The sequence below is a fragment of the Thamnophis elegans genome, chromosome 3 (assembly GCF_009769535.1).
Source record: "Thamnophis elegans isolate rThaEle1 chromosome 3, rThaEle1.pri, whole genome shotgun sequence".
Lineage (NCBI taxonomy): Eukaryota > Metazoa > Chordata > Lepidosauria > Squamata > Colubridae > Thamnophis > Thamnophis elegans.
Genome location: NC_045543.1, coordinates 104,639,345 through 104,659,623, shown reverse-complemented (window position 1 = coordinate 104,659,623; position 20,279 = coordinate 104,639,345). Strand labels below are relative to the sequence as shown.

The window sequence follows — 20,279 nt, the reverse complement described above, 5'->3', positions numbered from 1 at the left end:
CTATGTATGCAGTAACAAATGCATAACTGCTCATTGCCAGCTGCTTATTTCAAGCATTAATCCCATTTAATTTAGAAAGAAGCAGTGTATGCAGTGTCATTTAACATAAGAATTAAGCATATCCTTAATGTTTTGTAACATATTTCATGATTAGCTATTTTTAAAAATATTATTCTGAAAAAAAATGTGAAAATTAGGATAAAACTAACTGACTGCTCCTCTGTCTCCTTCTTTCTCTCTCCATTGTCTTTCTACCTCACACTCATGGTAAACAAAATGTGATATCAAAGAAGGTGATGGAATATTCTTAAATAAACCTAAGAAATTTTGCAAACTGCTCAAAACTGATTTTCTGTAGCATTCAAGGATTTTACTTTTCTGAACTTGGGATTCCAGGATCCTGATCCTCTTAGTCTTTAAAAGTTCATCTTTGAATATTTAGACGCATGATTCAAAACTAGCAAGCTCAGATTGAAGCTGAAGGAAGAAAGCTTTTAGATATTGATATTTAGCATTTTTAGAGCTAGATTTATTATAGTACAAATATTAACGAGAAAAATAAACACAGCACAAATTGTAACACCAATTTAGAATTCCCTATAGTGAAACTAAATGCTCTATGCAGTAATTGTGTGTCTGCATGAGTACATACACTAAAATCATGTTTTACTGAGATTCTGTATTGTATGAAATGTATTAAAATAACACATACATGCAAAACTATGTATGATCTCCTATAAAGATCACAATGTAAATTGAAGTCTTAATATTTTGCAACAAGCCTTTTATAAGACACATTCAAACTACCTAGAGACAAAGTAATTCCCAATATAATATGCTATACATGAGTGGATTATTATTTTTTGCTGAATTCTAAGACAGTAAAAACAGTTACTTTATATTAAGTCAAATATGTTACTGATAGAAAGCAAAATACCATGCACAGTCTCTTAGTCTTTCTCAATAGTGAATCTGTACATAAAACCTTACGGACATCTTTGCAACATCTCTGTCCTACAGATTTCAGCAAGTACCCTCCCAGTAGTGCAGAAACTTTGGTACTCACAGTCTTTAAATGCTAGTGTAGGGTCTCTGTGAGGCAAGACTTGAGAAATGATGTGCTGTAGAGATTCCAAAGTTCTGTCCATCTTGAGCTGCCTTTTGCCAGACTGCCCCCGCCAAGTGTCCACATGCCGGAATTCTTCCAGTCCTGTCTTGAATTTATGCAGCTCATTGATGAACTGGATTACCAACTGATCCCTTTCAACATCTGCCAATCAGACATTGGCCAGATTCGAAAGACCCTTCAGGGGGTCTCCCTCCCTGGCTCACTTATTTTTGTTGTTGGCTGAGCTAATTAGGGAGAGAAGGAGGCTGACTACCGCTTTCTTCTGTGAAACACACCCACCTACTGGCTGGCTAGAGAAGCTTAATCATGAGAAAAGCATTCCTCTTCTCATCCTGACATCGAGAGAGCCAGAGTTTGGATTTCTGTTAACTTAAGTAAGAATACAACCTCATGTCGCTAACACAAAGGGGAAAAATTAAAGACATTGACAAGGTATATAGAATTTCACATATTCAATCAGTGGTAAAATGCAAACAGATTTACTCAGGCTATTGACAATGCTGGTGTTTTAAATGAAAACATGCTCCGTCTGTATTTAAATACCTTCCTTTATTTCCTGACACCTTCAAACATTTTAGCCTCACTCCTAAGGTTTTTTTTTCATGATTGGGTTTATCTCTGAATTTCATCACAAAATCACTTTAGTGTCGTGATGAATCTGAAAAGAGTAGCTATTAGAAGAGCAACATTTTCTTTCATTTACATTTTTCACTGGTTTTTTTTGCAGAAAAGAGCACGAGGCAGTCAAGAAGAGTAATAAACAAATAGAAGTAGACTTGTAAAAATGTCCAGACTTACAAATTACAGGTAGGCCTCGACTTACCACAATTGAGCCCAACAATTCTGATGTTAAGTGAGACATTTGCTAAGTGAGTTTTGGCCCATTTTATGACTTTTTTGGCCACAATTGTTAAGTGAATCACTGAAGCTGTTACATTTGTAACCCAGATATTAAGTGAATCTGGTTTCCCCATTGACTTTGCTTGTCAGAAGATCACAAACGGTGATCACATGATCCCAGGACATAGCAACCATATGAACAAGGTGTCAAGGATCTGAATATTGTTCACATGGCCATGGGGTTTCTACAAAGGTTGTAAGTGAAAAACTCTGAAACTGTGAAAAACTGCAGAGAAAAACTAATCAATAAGTCACTTTATTCAATGCCGTTGTAATTTTGAACGGTCACTAAATGAACCGTTGTAAGTTGAGGACTACCTGAAATTAAAAGAAAAATTAAAAATACAAATTAATTGAAAGTAAAATTTAACATACTTTAATAAGAAGAAATAAATGACACTCGCACTACAGATTTCTTTGGCAAAAAGTTGGCTTAGAGGCCGAAAGTTGTCTGGGTAGAAATATTCTTGTCTCTGATAAATGAATATCTGAGAGAAAGTAGCCCAGTAGTTCCAGAGGATCCAAGTTATTGAATTCCCCAGAAAAGGGCTTCTGGTCCTTATGGCTTTCAAAGGATATTAAAATTGGGCAGGCTCCTATGGAAGAATTTTTCAGGAAATCATCCCTAACCATTTCTGTATAATGAAAGTCATAAACAGCACTTAGAATTTACCTGGAAGTAATTATATTGCCAGGGAAGTTGTTTTATTAATGCAGGCTGGAAGAGAAATAATTTCCAAGATAACCATGTAATCTAATTTCCCCAACTTCTATTGTTTTTATCAAATGTTATTTATGGTAATTCCTTAATTTCTGAGTATTAAAAACTCATAGTACAAATCTCTACTCACCTGCTAAAATCCAAATCCCATTTAACATTAAGCAGTTTGGTAAACAATTGCAACTTTTGAAACAGCAATGATTAGTTGGATATTTGTCCTGAATACAGCAAGAAAAATACTGAAGAATTCATTCTATGGAATGTTATTGCGTACAGCTGTGTTCAGATTGTTAGGAACATTCATTCATCTAGCCTACACGTTTGCTGAAGTTCCTAGTAAATAGATTTGATTGAATGTATGTATATGAAAGAGGAACGGTTGAGTTCATGCTTTGTATAAATGACATGTTGACCTTTTAGAGACTGGTATTAATCTAAAAGTGGAGTTAGGGAACATTGGTTATTTTTGGCCATCCCTTTCCCCTAAGTAGTGCTGTTTTATTCAGAAGTAAATTTAATTGTTCAATGGTGCATAACCTTGAAGTATGTGCATAGGATTAGAGCCAAATTCTTACATTTATATTTAATTTTTTAATGTACCATTTTTTCTCTTCCAGTGACCTTTTCTGTACTGTATGAAAAAGCTGATGAACAAGCCATAAGATGAGAACCTAGAAAAAAGATGGTGCAGTGTTTATCAAATCAAATAACTAAATGGAATCAATTTACCAAATTGGAATAGCAGCATGGTGTATGAATTGAATCTGATGCTTGATTTTTTTTTCCTAATTGAGTTGGAAAATTACATTGAACCAATTCAAAGTTTGTTTTGCAAGGAAGGAAAAATTATATTGAGTTACCACATTTTGGATTAAATCGATCATTTAGATTAGATCAGAGCTAGATTTATGCATCATACTAAGATTTAATGATATGGGTTTGATTTTTGCTTCATATAACACTGCACTAAGCAAGCCAAATTATAATGGCCTATTTGTCAAACTATGGTAAAACCTGGTTTACTGGTGTGTGTGAATACAAAAATCGTATTGTTAACAGCAAAATCTTTCACTTGAACTTTTGGGATGAAGAAAGGTACAATGCTTTGATAAATGCAATGTGTATATTCCAATAGGATGATTCATTGTAACTTGAGCATTACATAGTGGCATTACCTCTATTTATAGGATCCTGGTCACATTCTAAAGACTGTACTGTGCCAGCTAAAATTAGGCATAATTCTGAAGTCTCAAATTCAGTTTTGCTTTTACACACTTTCTTTGGGATTCTCTGGGTTCAGGAAAATCTGAACTGAAATGTGTATCACAAATGTTGCAGACATTTTGCTATGTTTCAGAAGTGCAGTGACCCATAAGTGAATTGTTGTCATATTTATAATTTGCGGGGGATCTTGATTTTGGGGGGTTGGTTGGTGATTGGATACTTCTTGGGAAGTATCCATTGATCAGTGATTGAATTTGGTGCTATTCTCTTGGTTGGTCCACTTTCTCAATTTGTTGTGAACATTTATATTTTGTGCTTGGTGATAAATCACATGTGGTTTCATTGTTCCTTTGATGGCACCTTCTCTGGTCATTCTGCAAATTACTTGATCGATTGTTGCTGCATATTGCCAGTTAAAAAAATAACACTACCCTTGGTGAAGTTAATCATGGTTTGATTTACTTCCTGGGATCTCACTGAATTAAAATCTAGCAGACTGTCTGGTTGCAAATTAGAAATTGTTGTGTCTCATAATAAAATTATCATATGTTAGGCTTCTGGTTAACTGTAAGAAGTAATACCACATGAAAATTGATTGTTTTTTCAAAATACCAGATAATTTTAATGTATTTTTTTTGAAATAACAGAAACACTCTTCGTACAAAGTTCATAAAGGGCAAGAAGTGTTCATAACACAAAAATAACAATTACTGTTTAATAAAATAGTACTTTCTGATACACATGTAACTTTTTAAGTGATTAAAGTACTTATTCCACTGAGCTTTTTATCTCTTAAGTCATCAGGTACTAATTTATTTTTTGTTAACTCTGTTCTCCTGTAATTTTTTTGAAAACATTTTTTAAAAAAAATCAAAATCCTTGGGTTGCATCCAAATTTCTATGCTGTTTTTCTTAAATAATGTTAGATCAAATCAAACATGCCAATTATTTTTTATATTGTAAAGGCACAACATTTTATCTAAATAAGCTTACCTATAGGGCTCAGGACCCTTGGCAGTAGGCCATTTAGTAAAATGTTGAATAAATATATGAAAAAATATTAGCAGAACCCCATTGCCTTTTTGAAATGTTCTCGCAGGCTCTGTGCAATATCATTTTCATTACCTGACACAGATGGGGTTTATATTGTTAACCTTTGGGATTTGTAAAAAAAGAACTTTAGATTTAGTGCAAGTGTTAAATTTGTATAACTCAAAGATCCAAGCATCATTGAAAATTTTATATCAACTATTGCATAGACCTCGAGGCAATTCAAACACAGTCAAATTAAGTAGCAATTTCTTTTAATCAAGTTATGGACTGTCTTGAAAGGTCTGCCATAATTTACCCTATTGTTCAAAATCAGTCCTATTCCCCTACCCTCATATAACCTATTATTTTGGAATTTCTAAAAACCCCACTCAGGATACAAGAATGGAATATATCACTTCAATTAAAACTTATGCAATGGACTTTCTAAGCAAAGGACCAAATTTACACAGCAATTGACACTATTTGCGTTGTGATGTCTTACACAAAGGACAGTTGCCATTTGCCTCACTTGTGTAAGACAGTCATGAAGCACATTACATAAACCTGTGTCAGGCTGTGAAGATGTGATTATTTTTGTGTTTCCTCTCTGAAAGTATTTCTTCAAAATAAAAGATTCGTTTGATTTGGCAGAAAAAAAGATAAATTTCTCCTTAGGATCTCATTCCCAGAAGCTGGATGAATCCAAACTTGATTTGATATTGTACATGTTTTCCCGCCGTTGTTTGGTGTAAACATTAGCTTCTCCTTTCTGCAGTCGTCGTCTGAAAGCAGCTTTTTGTTGTTTATTTAGTTGGCGTTTTACTTTCTGTTTTACCACTTCCTGAAATAATAGTTTTATCGAAATATTAGTCTTGTTTGCAATGAAACAATGTCAAAATATTACAATCCATCTTATCCTATTTCAACCAAAATAAAATTTCTGGGGAGCATTCAAGATTAATTTCTTTTGATGTCTACAAAAAACTTGTAATAGGTTAAAAAATACCAATGTACTTGAGAATAAGCAAGTCATGCAAAGATGTTTTAGATGTGTTTTGAGATTGTCTGGAAGAATACTAGTCCCTCTTGTGGCTATGCAAAGAAATGAATGCCCAGGAAGTACACAAATAGATTAGAAACTATTTTCTGAAACCCGATTCATTAGACAGGATGAAAATTTTCCTTTCATTCAACATTGCAAAAATAATTTAATGAGCACAGCTACAATACATAATTTTTAGTTTGAAAATATGAAAAAGGAGCGCCTGGCATTAACAACTATGTGGTGAAATGCTAAGAATGAATTTTATCTTCAGATTGAAATCTCTAACTTGGTTAAGAAGTTCTCTGGAGCACCAAACATATTATAGGTTTATAAGACAAAGAAGTGATTCTCACTGACATTGCTCCAAGTTAGTTCCCCAAAAGGAGACTGGGACGTTATAAAAAAGAAAGTTAAAAATATACGATTAGCACTGATACAAAACATTAGGGATTTATATGGATTGACAAATCAAAACAAATTTATATTTAAGGAAATTTGAAGCCTTTGCATAACGGAGATATCATAAAAAATAAATTCTATGTGTGACATTGGCATGATACAAAGATAGCTTTTTACCACTGGGTCAAATCTATTTCAAGGCAGAGTTTTCAATACTCTGAAGGGAAGACTAAAAGAAGGAATCCTAGTAATCATATCCAAGGAAAGGAAGTTTTAGGGAACTAGATTATACCCTCTTCTCTCTCTAATTTCCTTTTTTCTTACTCTTTTTTCCTGCAAAATAATACCAGCTCTTTTCTCCCATTTATTTTGCATCTCAAGGTTCTTCAAGGAAAGATCCTAAAGAATACAAAGCTGAAGATACAATACTGTTCTTCAATTACTTTACCATCAAAGGAATTTAAAGCATCTAGAAGACAAAGATGTTATTGTTTTTTTGTCCATCTCTTTTGTTTGGGGATTTCTGGATTCCAGGGTGACAATTTTTTGGGCCTTTCAAACTTAACTCTGAAAATCTCTTTGAAAGAAGCAAGAGGGCTCTTTTGTTAAGTAGATTGCTTTCAATCTTGTTGACCACGATATGGGTGGGGAATGGGGTACACAATATTCATTTGGTCACCCACCAAAACAAAGGAGGAATTAATACCTCCCCATCTGTGCTCGTTTGGAAAGCTGTGCTCGGATTGTTTAGACATGGAAGGGGGGCTAGTAGGGGCCTTTTCCTATTTCTATGCACTACCGAAACCTCAAAACAGTGAAGATGCATGTACTGGAATGAACACACATTGTATGCTTGATTAATGTTGTTTAAACAGGAAGTAAAGCATTAATCCTAAAAAATCCATGCATGCTTTAGCTTTTTTTGTATTCTCCAGATAATACGCAACCTCTTGAAAGCACTATTGCATAAGCAAAGTATAAATCAATAATGCTATGCAAAAGCTGAAGCATACATTTATAGAAATACCGTGTTTTCCTGAAAATAAGACAGTCTTAATTTATCTTGGCCCCCGAAATAAGCATTTGGCCTTATTTCGGGAAGGTCTTATTATTTTTGAGGTGCAGGAGGCAGCGAGCGTGGTCACCTCATGGCTGCGGTTGTGTTGCAATATTTTTAGGGAGGGCTTATTTTAGCGCATGCGCTCAAAAGCCTGATTGGGCGTATTGTCCAGGGAGGTCTTATTTTCAGGGAAACAGGGGACATTTTTCGTATTTGTGGAAATGTATTTTATTTTGTTGTGTGCAGTAAGTAGATCACTGTATTTACAAAATTATATTAGAGCAACAATCAATATATATATAATTTCATCTTAATTTTAATTTGAGGGTAAAAATAACTAGAAGAACTCAATAATCCCATCAACACCTTAAGATTCAAAGAGGTATCTGTGTTAGAATTTAATTAGAAGTCATTTCTATACCATTCCATTCAAAACAAGCATCTTTAAGAAGTTTTTTTAAACAATTTAAAATTTAATTGTTTACGGTAAGCTGTTTAAATGATCGAAATTTAAGAATAAAGAAATTGAATATTCTGGATCCACTTAAATTGGTTTTATCCATTATCTGAAGTTTAAATTTATTTTTATTTATTTAATGACAATAGCTGAAAAAATATTTATCAATATAATAATATTAAATTTCTATTTCCTAGTAAAGACCTAAAGCATGTGAAATTAGACTGAACAAGTGTTACTAAATCTGCAGTCAGGCTTGGGAGTAGATGATTTTGGGGGGGGGGGGAAGAGATCCTGAGACCCATTATGTAAAAACTTACAGGAGGAATTGTTGACTGGCTTGTAGTGCTCCGTACTGAAGTCATACTAGTGGTTCTTGTCCTGTGCTGATTGACATGAAACAGGCTATCTTCATCCCTGAAATAAGAAATATTTTTTAATCACTCACTTTTAATCCACGTTTTGCTAAACAGCCTTTCCAGTGCAAATAAGCTAGAACAGTGACATTCACAAAGGCTGTTCCCACAATCCCAATTTCATTAATGGACATGATGCACTAAGGAATTCACACACAAAACTTGCTGAAGGGATGGAGGTTTTTGTTTGGGTTCCTTAAAGTAATCTGGTTTATTGTGTACAGGCAGCCCTCAATTTACAACAATTGATCCCAAACTTTCTGGGCTTTCCCATTGATTTTACTTGCCAGGTCACAAAAGGGTATCACCTGACCCTGAGACACAGCAACGGTCATAAATATGAACCAGTTGCCATGCATCTGAATTTTGATAACATGATCATGGGGATGCTGCAAAGGTTGTAAATGTGAAATAATATCAAAGTAAAAGAATCCATGTTCCTCTATCATGAACTGATCCAATACAAGATGCCATTTAAATGATCAATATATATGAATGGGAAATCTACATTTTTAATATTTTTATGGCGGGGTCAATTAAGAAATAGCAAAACGATCTGGTGAGTATATTAAATGTAAGGAAGTTAAAATGAAGCTCATAGTATGTGCCAACGTTTGAAAGAAACCATTAAAAATCACTTATCTGCAAACAATACACTGTATGCTTGAGGATATTGAAAAAGAAGCTCACCTTCTGGAAAGGCAAAACAAAGAAACAACACATAGAAAGCTTATAAATGATTAGTATAGCCCTCTACCTGAAAGGTCTAAATTCCCTGTTGAATGTAGACAAATCAACCAGACCAGAGCATTCATCTTCATATTCTTTGTCAGCAGTATCTTCTTCATGAACCACTTCGTCTTCCAACTGGGTACATTTTTCCATGTTCTTCTTATCACCAGGAAAATCAATGACAGAGCTTTCAGGATCAGCCTTCTGTTCAGTTATCATCACCTGCCCTTCAATCTGCTGTAAGGCACAGCTTAATCCCTGCAAATCTAAACTGTCTTCATCTTCATCTGTACTATCTTCGTCAGGGCTCTGCAGCAAACCTTCTGAAGCTTTTTTAACCTCATGTATGAAGTTCCCATCAGACATTTGATCTTCGCTGTTACATGAAGCAATCTCTCCTTCTGGATCTTGTCCATCAGAAAATGTCTCAGTTTTAAGAGTCTCATGTTCAGGGCAATCCAAGTAAAGTAATTCATCATCTTCTTGCATTTCTTTGGTGTAGCCACTGGCTGAAATTTCAACATCAAGAGAACACTCTTTCCTGGTAATGTTGAAATAAAGTGAAACAAAAATCATTTTGCAAGTAATACTCAAAAACCATAATATTTCTCCCCCCGCCAACAAAAACATTGCTTATTTATAATGTACCAGTGCTTTCCAAAAGGAGAGGACGAAAAAAGAATTGTGATCTTGAGATGGAATTCTAGAAATTACTAAAAGAATGATTGGTGGGCAAGGATAATTGACGCGCAAAATATAGCCTCTCATTATCAAGCCTTCTCGAGGTGCCCACCGTTTTCCAACAGAAGGGGCTCTGTCAACTCTTGGGCCCGGCGAGCTCAAGTAGTACTCAGCCTAGAATCATGGATCCCATTGATTCGGGATGCATGCGACTCTACAGCGAAGGGATTGGCGATGCCGTACCGACGCTAAAGACTTAAGTCAAGTAAGTCAAAAGAATGATTAGTTGTGTATTGTAAATGGACTCAATCTTTTATTTTTTAAAAAATAGGGATGGATGAAGAAAAGATGAATCTGTGTTAGATAATGATTATAAAGAAAAACAGAGGGAGATTTCCATTTAGATCAACAAAAAGTCTGAATTTAAGTAAAAATGATAGTAGAAACTAGAAGTAAATGGGAACAATGGCTTCCCTTCATAATACAGTAAGAAAAACGTTGCTGAGGTCTATTTATACAAAAGAGAATGCTTGTTTGGATGTATTGCTTTCTAAGAAGAATTTGATCCATAGTTAATGATTTTGGAATTGGAATTAGTTTATTTGTATGCCACCCTTCTCCCTGAGGGGACTCAGGGCGGCTCACAATTCAGGGGGGAGGGGATGACAAACAAGTTATAGACATAAAGACAATACATTATTAAAAGAAAGCACAACAGTCATACCATTCGGGCGGGGTTAGGGTCTTTAGCCCCAGGCCTGCTGGGACAGCCAGATTTTAAGGGCGGTGCGGAAGGTCTGAAGGGTGGTGAGGGTACGAATCTCCACGGGGAGTTCGTTCCAGAGGGTCGGAGCAGCCACCGAGAAGGCTCTCCTCCGGGTAGTTGCCAGCCGACATTGGCTGGCTGATGGAATTCGGAGGAGGCCTAATCTATGCGATCTTATCGGTCTAGTGGAGGTAATTGGCAGTAGGCGGTCTCTCAAGTACCCAGATCCAGTACCATGAAGGGCTTTATAGGTGACAACCAGCACCTTGAAGTGCACCCGGAGACCAACAGGCAGCCAGTGCAGCTCGCGGAGGATAGGTGTTACGTGGGTGAAGCGTGGTGCACCCACTATCGCTCACGCGGCCGCATTCTGGACCAGCTGAAGTCGCCGAATACTCTTCAAGGGCAGCCCCATGTAGAGCACATTGCAGTACTCCAGCCTAGAGGTCACAAGGGCACGAGTGACTGTTGTGAGAGCCTCCCGGTTCAGGTAGGGGCGCAACTGGTGCACCAGGCAAACCTGGGCAAATGCCCCCCTGGTCACAGCTGACAAGTGGTGTTCAAAAGTCAGCTGTGGGTCCAGGAGGACTCCCAAGTTGCGGACCCTGTCTGAGGGGCGTATCATTTGACCCCCCACCCTGAGAGATGGAACACTTGGCCAATTATTGGGAGGGAAGCACAGCAGCCACTCGGTCTTATCTGGATTGAGTACAAGCTTGTTAACCCCCATCCAGTCTCTAACAGCCTCAAGGCCCTGGCTCATCACGTCCATCGCTTCATTGAGTTGGCACGGGGCGGACAGATACAACTGTGTATCGTCCGCGTACTGGTGGTATTTTATCCCGTGCCGTCGGATGATCTCGCCCAGCGGTTTCATGTAGATATTGAAAAGAACGGGGGACAGGACCGAACCCTGCGGCACCCCACACATAAGGGGCCTAGGGGTCGATCTCTGCCCTCCGACTAACACCGACTGCGACCTGTCCGAGAGGTAAGAGGAGAACCACTGTAAGACAGTGCCTCCCACCCCCACCTCCCGCAGTCGTCGCAGAAGGATACCATGGTCGATGGTATCGAAAGCCGCCGAGAGGTCAAGGAGTACCAGGATGGAGGCGTGGCCTCCATCCCTGGCTCTCCAGAGATCATCAGTCAGATTTTAATAACATGCCCAAAATGTTTAAAAATAAACATCTTGAAACCCCAGAATACTGTAGATAAATGAAAGGAATAGATTAATAACATCCATTTATTACAAAATAGCTACTCTGAACCCCGTGTTAAGTCAATCTCCTACATCAAAGGTGTCAAATCCGTGTTGTCACGTGACATATTCCTCCTTTGTTAAACTGGGTGTGGCCAGGGCGTGATGCATCTGGCCTGCAAATTTGACAGCCCTGCCCTACATGATTAATAAACATTTACATTTGTATGTGAAGTACAAAACATGATTTGAGTTCTTAGCACATATACCTACAAGTGAAATCTCAATGTGTACTGTATACTCAGCACTATGGAAGAAGACTAAAAAGAATGAAATACATGTTCATGTATTAATATGCCACACAGCTTACCTAACATCCTTGAAAGTTGGATATAGTTCACTTTCATAGCTGAAACGTTTCATGAAGAAATCACGGATACATTTCACATCTCTGTCAAAATACCTGAATTAAAATATTATTAGAAGATTCTCATTTATTTCTGGCCACAATCTATAAGACTCTTCATGGCTTAATTAGAATAAAAGAATTAAAATATCCATGGTACAAACTTTACAATAAGAACAATTTAAAACCAATAATCAAGCTTAAGAATAAAAACACAAATTCAAAAAGGCGTTATTAAATCAGGAAAAAGCTCTTGGAAATTATTCCAACACAAATTCACATTAATCTTTAAAATATCAAATTACAAAGTAATTATTCAAAGTTCCCTAGAATACATTATTTTACATAGTGATTGATGCATAAAGCCCTTTGGTTTTAATTTATCCTAATTCTGAATAAGCTATCAATTGGAATTTAGTGTTATGTGAACAAGCCATTATTATTCAGCAAAGCTGAGTTGCAATGCAAGATTTAGTTGAAATTTAAACCAAGGCAACTTTGTTGAGCCACATAGATTATTTACATGAAGAAGTTACTCACCATTCAGCATTTGGGTGAGAAGTTGATACCATCTGTGGGAAATCAATCATTGTAACCTGGTCTTTATTATCTAACATGAGATTGAATTCATTAAAGTCACCATGGATCAAGCCATGGTTGGCAAGTTTTACAATTAATTCCATTAACTCATTATATAGGGAGGCAGGGTCTTCAAGATGACGCACTTGACATCTACATAAAAAATTAAAAAGATAAAAGCTCCATTTAGCTATATAGAAAAACAATATCAGATTAGACGGACTAGAATACAATTGGCTGAAGAGAAAAAAATATCACTAGAACAAAGAAAAGCAGAAAAAATTATAAACTCAGACAAAATATGCACTGGTAGTTTCCCTGTCATGTCAACTCAAGGCGGTCCACTCAGCTGCAATAAGCCCTACAGATGATATGTCACCCAGCTACAAGTAAGGGTTAAATGTCCAAGTGTGTGTGTATGTGCATACATTTTAAAAAAAATTAAAAACAACATATCAGAAAAAAATACAATGTTTCTCAAACTTACCCACTTCTAGTTTAAGCCAATTGTAAGATGCGTGGTAAACAGTCATATATGTCAATACTATCTAGTTGGGAGACCTAGTTATATAATTGTTTACATTAAATGAGGACAGTTCACATATAATTGAAGTGACATATTTTGGATTTTGGGCTTATTCCTTCTGAAATGCATCCTAAACACAATAACTATTTCTGTGCGGGTTTTTTTTCCAAATAGCAGTGACTAGCAGCTTATCAATTTACCACACTGGAAATGAAGGAGCCTTAATAGGTCTGTGCCAGGCAAGCACTGATACTTACAGTGGGTAGCCATTGACAAGTTCCATTACTACTGCATGTCTGTTGTAGTCATATGGTTTTGGAACAGGAAACTGTCGGTCATACAAAGCCTGGTCAAGGAGGAAATAAACACCAAAGAAATACACACAGACAACATGAGTAAATAAATTTCCTTCTGAAGAGCAAATAATTATTCTAATCCAATATTTCTCAATGTTTAGAAGCATGCTGGCTGGGGAATTCTGGGAGTTGAAGTCCGGACATCTTCAAGTTGCCAAGGTTGAGAAACACTGTTCTAATCTATTACATTAACTTTAGTGATTAGCCCAAACACATTTGCACAAATTATGCACTAATATAGGAGTGGCAGTGTCATATCAGGCCAAAGAGCCCTCTCATTTCTTAAGATGGCCACTCAAAAAGCATCGACTGGAGAAAATGTCTGGACTTATCTTCCAACAAATGACACTAAAATATATACTGGTGGATAAGCTAATAATTTTAAATGCCAAAATATGCCCCTAAAATTGAGTTTGGCTCATCTGGGAATGAGCTTATAAAATAATATATTTGGCAAAACAGCCATGTATCCTATATACAGCCACAGAGAAGCCCATTCACAATTTTCCCTCAAACAAAAATAGCATGAAAAATGCAGGTTAGCTTATGTGTGGAAAGAACATTTTTCATGGTATTTTTATTAAAAATTCAAGGATCAACTTATCAGTGAATCACAATCATGGATGAGCTAAATGAACTCAAATTTGTGATGATTCTTACAAGACTTATCTGGAACATATTAGAAAAATATTTAAAAAAACTGCGGGTATTCCAAATCAAATCCATCATTTTAATGTGTGAAAAGGAAATTACAGGAAGGCAACGGAGCCTTGGATGTATCTTATTCTCAATTACAACTACCCTGGGCCATCAATCAGGGATATATAAGTAGTACCTTCATATAGGCAAATTCTTTCATTGCAGCCAGACGCGAGAGGTAGAGCCATGACATCTTGTGTCTGTGTTTGTGGTAATCACGCTTGTTTTTCAAGTTCCGAAAGGAGGTCCTCCCAAGCCTATGCAGTTTTAATGCAAGTTGCTCTTCTTTTTCATTTGCAACAATGTAAATATCTTTGAAAACAAAATTTCATTCATACACATTCACATTATCCCTAAGCATTTTGGGGAAGGTGGTGGGGAGAGAATTTACAAACAAAGGTTATGATAACTTTCCCAACTTGTCCTTGCCAATTAAATTAGTGTTTAAAATACCTGATTCTTTTCCAACACCCATTTGGTTTCCAACAGAACAGATCACGTCTCGGGAAGTCAGTGTTTTCAAGGCAAGGTAATCATACCCTCCATTAGTCAATCGATAACCTTGGACAGCTGAAAAATTAAAATATGACAACAGTGTGCGTATGTTAATAATTTAATATGATTATATTTCTGATGATATAACCATGCCATTATATTGAACTATAATTCCTAACATTGCCAATCATCCTGTTGTTTCTGCTTGATGAATACAATCTGGAAGGAATGACATGCTCCAGGTCTCAACTATAAGACACTGTCAACCTGTGGACGCTTGCAGGCATATATTCTCTGTAAATGGACTTATCCTGTGGAACAGGATCTATTGATGTGACTCTTTTTGTAGAGCTGTGAAAAGTTGGCTTCACAGGAAACCTACGGATTTTCTCCCTGGTAGTTATTGTAATGAGTTGGCCATCTTTCTGGACATGTCAGTTTCTTTTTCTTTTTATTAGTTCTATGGTAATATCTATTATTTCTAATTGGAATTTGTAAACTGCTTAGACTTACTCTAGCACTGAGATGAAATTCAAAGAAATAAACACATCAACAGTAATGTTGACTATGAAGGCCTTGATATTTTCTGAGCTTGGTTGCACCAACCAAGTTGACTGCGATAGCCAACCTCAGATAGAACAAACTGCACAGTTCAAACCCAAGCCACATATTATTTCTTTTATTGAATGTGTTGGGCACTGTACCCAAGGTAATGTGAGGACAAAAAGTTGGGAAAAACTATTTTAAATCACTAAAAGGAATTGAAATAGTTTATCTTGGAACAACCTCTTATAATTATTCAATTTGAAATAAACCTTGCCTATACTAAGGTACAGCCCAAGCTCTGCACTTAAGTATGAAGGGGACTGAATGTAGCCAAAATGATGACAAGTCCTCTGTTTTCTATTATTTATATAATTCAAAACATCATACTAATACAAATTATTACTACATTAATACAAAATTTAACCTTTGTTGGTAGGTATACAGGTGCACAGAAGAATAAAAACATTTGTACTTACTTTTAGTTCGTTCATAAGCTATAAGTCTGTGTTTTGTTAATTCTTTCAGAATTTTATTACAACCCCCGTGTTTAAGACTGGCAATGGAGGCAATCAAACTGGGAGGGACTATTTCATGATTCTTCATGCCCATTTCTACCTATAATAACAAAAAGAAAGAATAATAAATACAAGGTATTATGATAAGCCCAACTTGATCTCTTTCCTACTCTTTTAAATGTATTTTAAATGTACTAACGCCTATTTCGAATGCATGTATTTCCCTTAACATTGATAATCTGATAAAATATAGATAGTTGAAATGGCATTCTCAAGGCAAATGAATGATAGAACAAATTCTTGGCAGGCCTTAATTCGAGTCCAGATTAATCCCAATCTTCCAGAATCTGGAAGAGTAATCTATCTCTATCTGGGGTGGGGGCGGCCACTCTGCTTTCTATCATCTTTCCAAAAGTCAGACATAACTTGGTAAACTCACAAGATTCACTTTTCTTGCCATGTACACGTATGCTGTCATATGTGGGTATATGCATATTTAATTTTGTATTTAATTATTTATTTATTCTGTTATGATTATATAGTGTATATTAGAGGTGATGACCCTTTCAGAGCTGTATACAATAAAATTTCATTTTAATGTATGCCGATTAGTGTACAATATGATAATAAAGTTATTTACTTTAAAAAAAAAAGAGACTCATCTGTAAACAGATGTGGAAGCCCCAGATGTTCCTGAATCCCCAGCAATTCCAGTCAGTATGCCTAAAAGGGAAGGGTTCTGGAAGTTCAAGAACATCTGGAAGGTCTCCGGTCTCAGCACTTTTACCAGGAGCCAACCTAAATCTCTTGCAACAGGAGACACGTGGCCGTCCCGACCAATTCAGCTCTCAAACCGAATCGAATCCGTCAACCCAGACTTACCGCAGTGAGGACCCTAAAATGATCCCGAGAAAGGTATCGGAGTAAAACTACGTTCAATTTCCCCATGGCGTCGTCCGGATACTCGCCGGCAGGCCAAAGAGAAACAACGCCTCAATCTCGCCCAAGCTCGTTTCTTTTATTTGGGATACACATGCGCGCTCCTCTTCCTGTCCGTCTAATGCGCACGCGCCAAAATGCACACACCTCCTCCTCTCCGCATTGAGGGCTATTTTGAGGCCGTTCTTCCTTTCGGATCCTGGCAGCTATGTAAACGCGCCAGTAAAACGTTCGTCGGTGTTTGTAGCAAACCAATATAATCTTTGGCTCACGATGCGAAAAATTAGCATATTAATAGGGAAATGTTGCCCTCTCAGTAAGAAATCTTGGGTTTCTTCAGAGTTGACGGTTCCTGTCGTAGCCATCTGACAGGATCCGTTGCCGGGGAAACGCGTCGCGCGAGAGGAAGCCCTGGAAAGAAGGGTCGCCCCCCGCGGCTCCCCTGAGCATCATGAACAGCCGAAGTGAGCGGCCAGTTCCTTTGCCTCGGACAGCAACCAAGGTAACGGCTGCAGAATGATGGTGCCCTTCTCTCCTCCGTTGCCTCCAGACGGTGGGGTGGCAGATGATGGAGTAGATTCCGTTGGAGTGCTTCAGTTGCTGTGCCATCCTCCTTCCCTCCCTCTACTGTCCCGTGTCCATCAGCACGTGTGAACTGTGCTCGGAGAAAAGAGGGGGGGGGGGAACAGTTTAGGGAAAAGTTGAAGCCGAGGGATGTTTTTAAGGACTTTAAAAAACATTAAAATCTGGAAAGATGCATCTGGGCCAAGGGATAGGGGCTGGTTCCATTGGAGCCTTTCTGAAAAATCGAAATAAGAATATAAGAAGAAAAGTTCTGCCCGGGTGCAGAGATTTTTACCACTACTAAGAATAGGGTCCCCCCCCTCCCATTTGGTTCCCTCCAGATATTGGATGGTGCTTCAGTTCCTATGATTTCCATCTGCAGATTTCAGCTATGCTTTTGGGGGATTTATGACAGTTCTTTTTTTTTTTAAATTTTTTTTTATTAAACATATTTCAACATTAAAAACAACAAAAACATAGAGTTCCACTCATTACATTATTTCCGTATCGATGTCACTTATATTAACAGAGTTACTAATTATATAGATTACTGTACTATGTATTATATATTCATTTAAATTATACCAATATTTACAAATATATACATTTCTCTCTTTTTTTTGATATACATCTTACATATTCCTTACACAGTAGCTTTATGTCTATCTTCCAGCCAAATGTACCATATATCCCAGATCTTATAATATTCTGATTCTTCTCTATCCTGTAACTCCATGGTTAACCTATCTATCTCTGCACATTCAAATACCTTTCTTATTATCATTTGATCAGAGGGGGTGTTGTTCTGTTTCCAATTTTGAGCAAAGATGATTCTAGCTGTGGTTAATATATGCAGTATGTACTGAATTTTTTTTACACATGTTTCCCCTTAATATGCCCAATAAGAATACTTCCAGTTTCAGCTCTATCTTTTGCCCTGTAATCTCTTCTAATAACTTCTTTACTTTGAGGCACTACTCCCACCACATATGTTAGAAAGTTCCTTGTTTATAACTGCATCTCCAACATTTAGGCAAATGCTTTGGAAACATTTTGGCCAATCTGGCCGGGGGTAAATGCCAACGATAAAACAAATTTTCTTAATAGGCTGCTGACATGGTCAACTTGTAGTTTTTCTCTCATAATTTTCCTAATGTTCAAATTCGATACTATAACCAAATTTTTGGGTCCAAATTTTCATTGTCTCTTTCACTGGTTGTTCTCCATTTTAAATCTTAAGAAATAATTGTATGCTTTGGTAAACATCCCCCCCCCCCCGGTTCCCTGTAGTATTTTTTCTAATTCCTGTTGTTCTTTGTAGAAGCCAAATTATTCTAAATGTTTTTTTAATATCTTGTCCTAATTTGTAAAAAAATTGGCTCTTTAATTCTTGGTCAGATTTTAATATCCCTTGTTCATCCAATAAATCTTTGTATCTCACTGCCTTAGTTACATCTAATACATTAGGGTATACCATTGCCTCCATAGTTGAAAGCCAAAGTGGGATTTTCATATAATGATTTTTCTTAATTTTCTCCCAGAGATATAATAGAGTATCTCTTACTAAGTGTCAGGAAATATGAGTGTGTTTTGTTTTTCCCCACCCAAATAAATGCATGCCAGCCAAGTTGAAGATCATGACCTTGTATTGTTAGTATTCGTTCCACAGCTGCCACATGGCAATAAATTTCCCAATCTGGGAGGGAATTTATGACAGTTCTTGGGGTATTTAAAGCCCATCAGGTTAAATGGTGCATATTAAGGTGAAAAGATGTTCTATAATCTGGATCAATTAAAATGCCTTTCAGGTATGGGTTTTCCCTACCGGGGTGTACGAGAAGCAAATGTCATAGACATGTTTGTAACTATTTACATTGGTACCCAAGGACATAAGAATGGCACTTAGGTTATGATTCCAAGCATGCTTTCTTTTTTACAACATTGTGGTTTGCTGCAGTTACTGGTGTTTTTAGCAGGAATGTACAATAGTGCCTATGTATCTTCAAAGACAGGCTTAGAGTCCACCTTTCTTGTACTCCAGCAGATTTTTTTTCCGCATGGGTTACAGATGTTTTAAGATGAATAAACATTCTATGTGGTACAAGGGATACACATATTAAAATATTAACTATATTGCCTGTGCTTGAAGATTTTCAGGTTTATTAACGTATTTTTTGGAGTATAAGATGCACCTTTTTCCTCAAAAAAGAGGCTGAAAATCTGGGTGCGTCTTATACACCGAATACAGCATTTTTTTTACTCCCAAAGTCCCGCCCCTTCACCAAAATGGCCATGCACACCCTTATGGAGGCTTTCAGAGAGCTCATGGGGACTGGGAAGGGCAGAAATGAGCAAAAACTAGGCTGTGTTTTTGCCCCCCCCCTCCCCAGCAGCACTCTTTAAGTCTCCATAAGGCTATGCATGCAATTTTTTTGACAAAAAAACGGGTCCATTTTCACAAAAAACGGGCCATTTTGTGCTTGTTTTTGGTCCTCCAGTCCCCCAGGAGCACTCTGCAAGCCCCCCCCCCCAAGGCTATTCATGCCTTTTTTTGAAAAAAAAAATGGACCTGTTTTTGTGAAAAATGGGCTGTTTTGGGGAGGTTTGCAGAGTGCAAAAACTTTTTTTTTCCTTTTGGAAAGCTCTTTAACTGATTGATGAGAATTACATTTATCAAGCACTGTGCTAGCAGAAACACCTACCTATCTACTGTATTTCTCTCTATCCCTCTACCTACCTACCTACCTACCTACCTACCTACAGACACTATCTCTCTCCCTACCTACTGTATTTATCTATCTATCACTCTCTATTTCTCTCTCGATCCCTTTATCTACCTACCTACCTACCTACTCTCTCTCTCTCTCTCCCTACCTATTTCCTGTATTTCT

The 20,279-nt window shown here is 37.0% G+C and overlaps 2 protein-coding genes across 2 annotated transcripts in view; both read right to left on the bottom strand.

Annotated features, from left to right (window-relative positions):
- The window catches only part of LIX1 (limb and CNS expressed 1), a 34,026-nt gene extending 32,866 nt beyond the window's left edge, over positions 1 to 1,160 (bottom strand). The window contains exon 1 of the mRNA XM_032212493.1: positions 1,067 to 1,160. Coding sequence (XP_032068384.1) covers positions 1,067 to 1,148 — 82 coding nt within the window. The 5' untranslated portion in view covers positions 1,149 to 1,160. The remainder of the gene's footprint in view (positions 1 to 1,066) is intronic.
- A 4,340-nt stretch (positions 1,161 to 5,500) lies between these two features.
- Positions 5,501 to 16,934, bottom strand: RIOK2 (RIO kinase 2). Its single transcript, XM_032214342.1, has 10 exons — positions 16,768 to 16,934; positions 15,847 to 15,985; positions 14,783 to 14,899; positions 14,466 to 14,641; positions 13,532 to 13,620; positions 12,710 to 12,901; positions 12,134 to 12,226; positions 9,141 to 9,656; positions 8,288 to 8,384; positions 5,501 to 5,847 (listed from the first exon to the last, which is right to left on the bottom strand). The coding sequence occupies exons 1-10, from the start codon at positions 16,831 to 16,833 to the stop codon at positions 5,686 to 5,688; spliced, it is 1,647 nt and encodes a 548-aa protein (XP_032070233.1). The 5' UTR covers positions 16,834 to 16,934; the 3' UTR covers positions 5,501 to 5,685.
- Positions 16,935 to 20,279: the final 3,345 nt, after the last annotated feature.

Excerpts from the sequence above, each read along its gene's own strand:
- RIOK2 (XM_032214342.1), bottom strand. The coding sequence starts at position 16,833 with ATGGGGAAATTGAACGTAGTTTTACTCCGATACCTTTCTCGGGATCAT. Across the intron at positions 12,227-12,709 it reads TCTCACCCAAATGCTGAATG|GTATTTTGACAGAGATGTGA; the intron begins GTGAGTAACTTC and ends ATTTTAATTCAG. Across the intron at positions 9,657-12,133 it reads CCAACTTTCAAGGATGTTAG|GAAAGAGTGTTCTCTTGATG; the intron begins GTAAGCTGTGTG and ends CAACATTACCAG.